Genomic DNA, 8,197 nt, shown 5'->3' with positions numbered 1-8,197 from the left:
CCCACTAGAAAACAACACCCAAGCACTTTCCACCACCTCTCAAAGGTGAAACCCAAGGCTAGTCTAGTGGATGAATTATGGATCCTGCCTCTCTACGCCACCCAGCTAGTCCCAGCTGCTCAGACACTGAGGAGACTTAGGTCTAGTCACAAGCAAGAAGACCTAGCTGGTCTCCAAGCAGTGCCTCCAAGGCCCTGAACCTGTGACACCAACCCCAGGCCCATCAGGCACAGAGGCCACCATGGCGAAAGAGGAAGATGAAGAGAAGAAAGCTAAGAAAGGAAAGAAGGGCAAGAAGGCCCCGGAGCCGGAGAAACCCAAACGCAGCCTGAAGGGCACCTCTCGGCTGTTCATGGGCTTCCGAGACCGCACGCCCAAGATCTCCAAGAAGGGTCAGTTCCGGAGCGCATCGGCCTTCTTCTGGGGCCTCCACACTGGCCCGCAGAAGACCAAACGCAAGAAGAAGGCCCGTACTGTACTCAAGTCTACATCCAAGCTCATGACGCAGATGCGTGTGGGCAAAAAGAAGCGGGCGATGAAGGGAAAGAAGCCCTCGTTCATGGTGATCCGCTTCCCGGGACGGCGTGGCTACGGCCGCCTGAGGCCTCGTGCCCAGTCGCTTAGCAAGGCATCCACAGCTATTAACTGGCTGACCAAGAAGTTCCTCCTCAAGAAGGCGGAGGAGTCAGGCAGTGAGCAGGCCACGGTGGATGCCTGGCTCCAGCGCTCAAGCTCCCGAGTCGGCTCGCGTAAGCTGCCCTTCCCGTCGGGCGCTGAGATCCTGCGGCATGGCGGCCGGCTCCGCAGGTTCCCCCGCAGCCACAGCATCTACTCATCCGGGGAGCCCGTGGGCTTCCTGCCCTTTGAGGACGAAGCCCCATTCCGCCATGCAGGCTCCCGCAAGTCGTTGTATGGGCTTGAGGGCTTCCAGGACCTGGGTGAATATTATGACTACCACCGTGAAGGCGACGACTACTATGACCAGCAGTCGCTACACCATTACGAGGAGCAGGAGCCCTACTTGTCTGGGTTTGGTGCATACAGCCCAGCCTGGCCACCCTATGACGACTACGGGTACCCATCCGGAGACCCGTACAACTACTACCATCCTGACTACTATGGTGACACCCTCTACCCCGGCTATGGATATGGCTATGGCTACGATGATTTTGAGCCCCCGTATGCGCCCCCATCAGGGTATTCATCTCCTTACAGCTACCACGACAGCTTTGAGGAGGAGGCCTACCCATACAGCTACTACCTGGATCCCTATGCACCTCACCACATGCTGTATCCGCCCTATGACTTTCCATATGACACTCCTTATGACATACCCTACTTCGATCCCTATGGCGTTCCCTATACTGAAGGCATCTATGGTGGTGGAGCTGAGGCCATCTACCCCCCTGGGGTGCCCTATGTATATCCAGAAGAGCCAGCTTTTATGTACCCCTGGGTGCCACCACCCATATTGTCGCCCCACAACCCATATGCCTACCCTATGGATGACATTGCAGAGCTGGAGGAGCCTGAAGAAGTGGGTGGAGAACGGCAGAGCACCTCCTTCCGCCTTCCCAGTGCCGCCTTCTTTGAGCAGCAAGGCATGGACAAGCCAGCCAGATCCAAGCTGTCCCTCATCCGGAAGTTCCGCCTCTTCCCCCGGCCTCAGGTGAAGCTGTTTGGGAAGGAGAAGCTAGAGGTGCCCCTGCCACCCTCTCTAGACATCCCTTTACCTTTAGGGGATGCAGAGGGAGAGGATGAAGAGGAGGAGATGCCTCCAGTGCCCACGATGCCCTACACCCACCCTTACTGGAGCTTCCTCACACCACGCCAGCGAAACCTGCAACGGGCCCTGTCAGCCTTCCGTGCCCGCCAAGGCCTAGGCTTTGGCCCTGAGTTTGGCCACCCAACACCACGCCCAGCCACCTCACTGGCACGGTTCCTCAAAAAGACCCTGTCAGAAAAGAAGCCCATCCCACGGCTCAGGGGCAGCCAAAAGGCCCGAGGGGGACGGCCCGCGGTCAGGGAAGCAGCCTACAAACGCTTTGGCTACAAGCTGGCCGGCATGGACCCTGATCGGCCCAACACACCCATTGTGCTGAGACGCAGTCGGCCACAGGCTCGAAACAACAACAACTCCCACGGCCCACCCTCACCCAGGCCCACGCCACGGACCCTCACCCACTGGAGTGCACTCATCTCCCCTCCAGTGCCTGGGCCATCTCCCAGCCCTGGCCCACCGCCAGCTCCGCCCTTCTCTCCAACCCTTTCCAGGCCTCCACGGCTAGCTTCCCCCTACAGCTCACCCTATGGCTCCCTCCGCCAGCATCCACCACCCTGGGCTGCCCCAGCTCATGTGCCCTTTACACCCCAAGCAAATTGGTGGGGCTTTGCTGAGCCCCCTCCTCTGAGCCCAGAGGTTAACCCTGACCTTCTGGCCTTTCCTGTACCCCGGCCCTCTTTCAGAGCTTCCCGCAGTCGAGGGGCAGCTTTTGGCTTCCCCAGGGCTTCTCTGATAGGGTCAAGGAGAAGGCCCAATCTGCCCTCACCCCAACCCTCTTTGAGGAGCCTGCCAGGGCAAGGCTACCACTCACCTTTGGGGCCATTGTCTCCTCAGCTATCCCTCCGAAGGGGCCCCTTCCAGCCACCCTTCCCACCCCCTCCACGAAGGCCTCAGTCACTTCGGGAGACCTTCTCTCTGCATCGAGCCTCTGGTCGCCTGCGCCCACCCCGCTCACCAGGGCTAGGTCCTCGCCGACCACCGTCACCACCCCCACTCCTGAACCATGGTCCCCGGCACCGGTCCCTCAACCTGCCCTCACGCCTTCCACGGACTTGGCGGCGCCTCAGCGAGCCACCTACTCGGGCTGTGAAGCCATGGGTACATAGGCCCTACCACCCACCACCCAGTGCTGGACCCTGGGCCACAGGGTCTTTGGAGCACCAAGAGAACCAGCATGAACCAGAAGACTCAGAGACGCCTTGGACAGTGCCCCCATTGGCCCCCAGCTGGGATGTGGACATGCCTTCAACACAGCGCCCACCTTCCCCATGGCCAGAAAGGGCAGGCAGCCTTAGAGGCTTCTCCAGGACTTCTCCTGTGCCTGAAAACCCCTTGCATGAGCACATGAGCCCTGTGCATGAACCACAGCCTGAGGACCAAGCCTCCAATCTAACTGGTATCTTCCTGAGCCAACACCATGACCCAGGGCCTGGGCAACTCACTGAGTCAGCCAGCCCAAGCTTGGAGAATCCTGAAGAAGCAGTCACCCCAGGGGACCCTCAGCCACCAGCTGAGCCTGAGACCCTGAACCCAACACCTCCCAACAAAAATATTTGCTCAGAGAGGAAGGATTTACAACTCAGCCTCTCATACCCACTGGTCACACATAAGCAGGCAAGGGCTACGTGGCCACTATGGCGCCGCTGGAAGACATTGTCCAGAACCCCATCTCCCTTGGCCCCCACCAGAGCCCCAGGACCCTTGTTCAAGGCAGGGGAGAAACCCCAGGCTGAGCCTGGGCGGTTTGCGGTCGTCTTGCCTCAAGTACGAGGGCTGAGCTCCTTCCAGCGAAAAGGGTCTGCTCCCCTGCAGCCTCCAGAGCATCCAGACCAAGACCCAGAGCATGGCCCAGCACCTAAAGCCTGTAGTCTACGCTGGTCCCGCCTCTGGCCACCAACAGATGCTCACTGTCCCTGGCCACGAGTACAAACCCACTCCTTTCAATCCTACCTCCGGGGCCGTAGAAGTGACTGCCTGTCTCAAAGGGGCCCCTGGAAAAAGCCTGGCCCCCAAAGCTGGCAGAACAAGGTATGGGGACACAAGTCAGAGGGTGGGATTGGGAGTTCTGGCCTAAGACCCAGAACGGGAGGTGGCCTGAGGAGGCATGGGCAGCCTCGGCAAGTGGTTGTCTACATGGACTTCAGTCTCCCTTCTGAAGGTGAGGAGAACTGCAGGGCATCTAGGGGTTGCACAAAGGAGTGTCCAGCATAGGCAGGCCCTGGATTAAAGGACTAGATGAAGGTAGACGTACAGGATCCTACTTTCTGACTGTCTCATGGCAGAGTAGGGAAACTGAGTCCCAGAAGCCAGGAGTCTGTGGGTTATAGGCAGGCAGTCTGTCTCAGGGAGCCCAAGTCCATGACTGGCATCGGCATACATGGGGGAAGGTGATCTGGATGCTGGGTGGCCCTTGGAGGAGGTAGATGATCACTCTAGCCTCCCTGGGGACACCCAGAAGGGGTGGGGCAAGCAGTGATAGGCGGTACTTCATCTCTGCAGACCGTGCCCACAGAGCAGGCAACAAGCTGGCCTAGCAATGGCAACCGGGGCAGCCTGGCTGCTAGGGGGACCCTGGCCCCGGCGACGGGTGCCCCGGGCTGTGTGGGCCGCAGCATTGCAGGAGCGGGGCACAGGGTGCCCAGGGGTGAGGGGCAAGGATGCCTGGGCCCTCCTCACTCTGGAATACGTGAGTGGCTGAATTATTCAGGGTCTGTGGCCGCTGGCAAGCACGTGAGCAGATGGGTGGGCTGGAGGCCAGGGCAGGAAGGGTTGATACTTGCTGCGCCCTACTTAACAACAGCGTGAGGCAAGCCGCGGGCAGGCCCTCTTGTATCCTCTTTCCTTGCCTAGGGAGGGTACAGCTGGGATGGGAAAGGCCAAGGCTGCCTATGTGTATGCTCGCAGTGACCCAGAGCCTTGCAGGTCGGTGTGCCTGAATGTGGATGAGTAAATACCAGGGACAAGCAAGGAGAGCAGGTGTGTGCCAAGTCTGAGCAGACATGGCATCCATGGAGATGTGGGCTATCGGCCTACCCTTTGAGTGGGCACATACATGTGTACATAGAAATGGACACTGGGGAGATCCTTCAACCCCAAGCTGGCATCAGGACTCCCACTCTCAAGATCCTCAAGGTGGGAGGACCGTAGCCGCCGCCCACAGGTACATTCCAAGTGGATGTTGAGAATATCGATATGAGTGTGTGCCCCCAGTCGAGCACATGGGCGTGCACATAGCCACAGCGTACGGAAAGACCACAGATATGCACGGGAGCTGTGAGAACTGCAGTACCACTCCAGTAGGTCCGTGTGTAGGATTTACACACTTCCCCTGGGCAGGAGGTGGTTCTATGCCAGGACAGCCTCCATCTTTGTCTTTCCAGAGGCCTCATGCGCCATGACACAGGTCATCAAGCTGTCCCACAAGCCAACACACGGGATCTGTGGGGAGCAGGGTAGGGGGGACACTGAGAGGACAGAGGTGGGGGAGGGGACAGACACTTGTGTACGTGGTTGTGAATGTATCTGTGTGTGCTCGCTCCCTGAGCAGGACACTTGTGGCGCATAGGCATGCTCCCCCAAGATACTTTACACACAGACTCACGTCCCTGTGTGTGACGGTTGTACACAGTCTTCATGGGCCACTGCACTCTGAGACAAAGAGGCTGGAAGACCCCCCAGGATCTAATCCTGAAGTTCCTCTAGGACCATGGGAGCAGCTGCCTGGTGTGTCCAAGCCAGGGTCTGCCCAGGCCTCCAGCGTGTCCCTCTTTCTCACAGATGCACTCCATACGCAACCTGCCTTCTGTGCGGTCCCGTGAGCAGCACAGGGAAGATGGTGTAGAGGACATGACGCAGCTTCAGTAAGTGGGTGGGGTAGGGGGACGTCCTAGTGGGATTCCTGAACTCCCAACCCCGAAGGACACGTCCAGAGCCTCAGTTTCCCCATTGGCAAATAGTGTCATGAAGTGTTGCAAAAGCCAAGTGTGTGCGTATCAAAGCTGTGTGAGTTAGACAGTCCTTGGTTCAGATCCCACCCTTACAATTTACCAGCTGTGCAGCCATGGACCTATCGTTTCTCTGCTCTGTGCCTCAACTTCTCATCCACAAGGGAGGTATGATGGGCAGCTGCTGTGAAATGATGACAGATGTCGTAAAGCCCTAAAGCTCTCCCACCATAGTAATTCAGCCTCAGGTCTTCTGCCTCAGTGCCCACCAGGGTCCCACAAAGTGGGTTTGAGGTTTGCTACCCCATTGAACAGATGAAGAAACTGAGGCATAAGAAGATGAACGATCTTGCCCAAGACTCATAGCTGGTCAGTGGCAGACACACCTGACCATGACACCATGCCAAGTAGGGTGGAGCCTGTGCCAGGACTGGAGACCCTCACAGTACCTCATGTCCTTCCAGAGACCTCCAAGAGACTACTGTGCTATCCAACCTAAAGACCAGATTTGAACGAAACCTCATCTATGTAAGTCTGGGGCTTGCCAGCCCAAGGACCTCCTTGGATTCTAGACTAGAGGTGGCCAGAAGGGTGGAAGGGAACCTGTGACCTCAGAGCGAAGGGACAGAGGGCCTGAGGCCTGGAGCCACTTCTGAAAGACATGTATACCTGTAAAGGCTTTGATGACTTCAAGGCACATGTGCTACTGCTTCTCTGTTCTAGACAGTGGAGGTTGACCTTGGCATGGAGCAGACATGCCTGCAGCCTGGGCCTGACCATGAATAAATGAGGTGGGCAGGAGATTACATGCCATCTTGGCCTGATTAAGGCCAAAGAGCCTGGTTCTGTTCACATTCACAACTTCAGCCTGTGCAGAGCCTAGGACTCCATTAGAGCACAGGCCCTCTTGAGCTGTAGAGGGTTAGATGATAGAGTGAGGCCGGGGAGGCACACATATGTCCCATTGGAAAGGGACTCCTTGCTCCAAAGCAGGAAGAGGGAGCCATAGATGCCCATGGCAACCATGACGCTAAAGTCCCCGTCTATCAGCAGACCTATATCGGCAGCATTCTGGTGTCGGTGAACCCATACCAAATGTTTTCGATCTACGGGCCAGAGCAGGTGCAGCAGTACAGCGGGCGTGCCCTAGGAGAGAATCCCCCGTGAGTATCTGTGGGATGCAGAGGAGTTGCCCTAGGGTGACCTAGGTCCATTTCTGAGCTTGGGGAGCCCCTGGATGCCTTTCAGCCATCAGTTGGGGATGAGTGGGAGTAGGCAACCCACAACTCAGCGCAGTCTCTCCCCAGGCTTGGGACAGTCCTCTCTAGAGGCCACTGTAGCTCTAACTGGGGGTGAGAGGTGGGTACCACTGGCTGCTTGGATGAACAGAGATACCCCTTCCCCTAACCCCTGGCAGTCTTGGGACTATGGGAACTGACCATCAGAGACAGTGATGCCTAGTGCCCTGTCTCACCAGGCACCTCTTTGCAATTGCTAATCTCGCCTACGCCAAAATGCTTGATGCCAAACAAAACCAGTGTGTCATCATCAGGTGAGCCAAGCTGCGCTCAGGTCGCTTTGCATCCAGACATCTAGATGGTGAGATGCGAGCCTACTATGAGCGCCCAGGAAGGGCACTGGGTCCCTCTGGGCCACCCCATGGCTTATGGGTTGGAGTGGATGTGGAGAGGCAGAGAAAAGCTGACGCTCTGGCCCTGTGTTCGGCCAGTGGGGAGAGTGGCTCTGGAAAAACTGAGGCCACGAAGCTGATTCTCCGCTGCCTGGCTGCCATGAACCAGAGAAGGGATGTCATGCAGCAGGTAAGAACTACTATCAAGCCAGCATGTGGCTGCCCTGTCTGCTTCGGATTGCCAGCCCACCCTTGCTGAGTACACCCCCAAGAGACCAGGCTCTTCACTGTGCACTTGGATGGAGGGAGACTGAATTCCAGATAGGTCAGCAGGGTTGGCTCAATGCAGGGCTTCTCTGTCTTCCATCTTCCCCAGGGAAGTGCCAAGGGACAGACAGGTAAGCCATTCTTACTTCCTAGTGTCTCCAGCATGACCATGTCCTTCTGGTTATGGCACAGGACCACCATAGTCTCATACCCAGATGCTGAACAAGTTCAAGTGTGGCCATAGCATGAGGCAGAGGCAGCAGCAGACTTCAGGTTTGCTGATCAGACATGAGAACACTAAATCCTGCAACCCGACAGCACTCTTGGAAGCTCATCCATTCCCTCAGTAAAGGTTTACGGAGGCCTTACTGTGTTCTGGACTCGGCAAGGAACAGAGCATCTCATGACAATGTTTACAACTGTGTGGGAGTTACATTCCAGGGCAGGGGGTGGAGAAGAAGAAAATCTAAGTAACTGTCAAGTAAATTATGTATACTGCAAAGAGTAGTATTAGTGTATGTGGAGGAGAAAAAAGGAGGGTGGAGGAAAGAGAGAGAACCGGGGAGCAACTTT

General features: G+C 57.0%; 1 protein-coding gene across 1 annotated transcript in view; it reads left to right on the top strand.

The window, feature by feature from the left end:
- Window positions 1-241: 241 nt before the first annotated feature.
- Myo15a (myosin XVA) overlaps window positions 242-8,197 on the top strand; it is a 55,983-nt gene continuing 48,027 nt past the window's right edge. Inside the window, exons 1-6 of the mRNA XM_052758453.1 lie at window positions 242-3,811; window positions 5,561-5,643; window positions 6,192-6,255; window positions 6,781-6,890; window positions 7,205-7,279; window positions 7,457-7,547. Of these exons, the coding sequence (XP_052614413.1) occupies window positions 242-3,811; window positions 5,561-5,643; window positions 6,192-6,255; window positions 6,781-6,890; window positions 7,205-7,279; window positions 7,457-7,547 (3,993 nt within the window). The remainder of the gene's footprint in view (window positions 3,812-5,560; window positions 5,644-6,191; window positions 6,256-6,780; window positions 6,891-7,204; window positions 7,280-7,456; window positions 7,548-8,197) is intronic.

This window comes from Peromyscus californicus, unplaced genomic scaffold, assembly GCF_007827085.1.
Source record: "Peromyscus californicus insignis strain IS unplaced genomic scaffold, ASM782708v3 Scaffold_3__1_contigs__length_106647218, whole genome shotgun sequence".
Lineage (NCBI taxonomy): Eukaryota > Metazoa > Chordata > Mammalia > Rodentia > Cricetidae > Peromyscus > Peromyscus californicus.
Note: the sequence above shows the minus strand (reverse complement) of the source record. Positions and strands in the feature narration are given on the sequence as shown.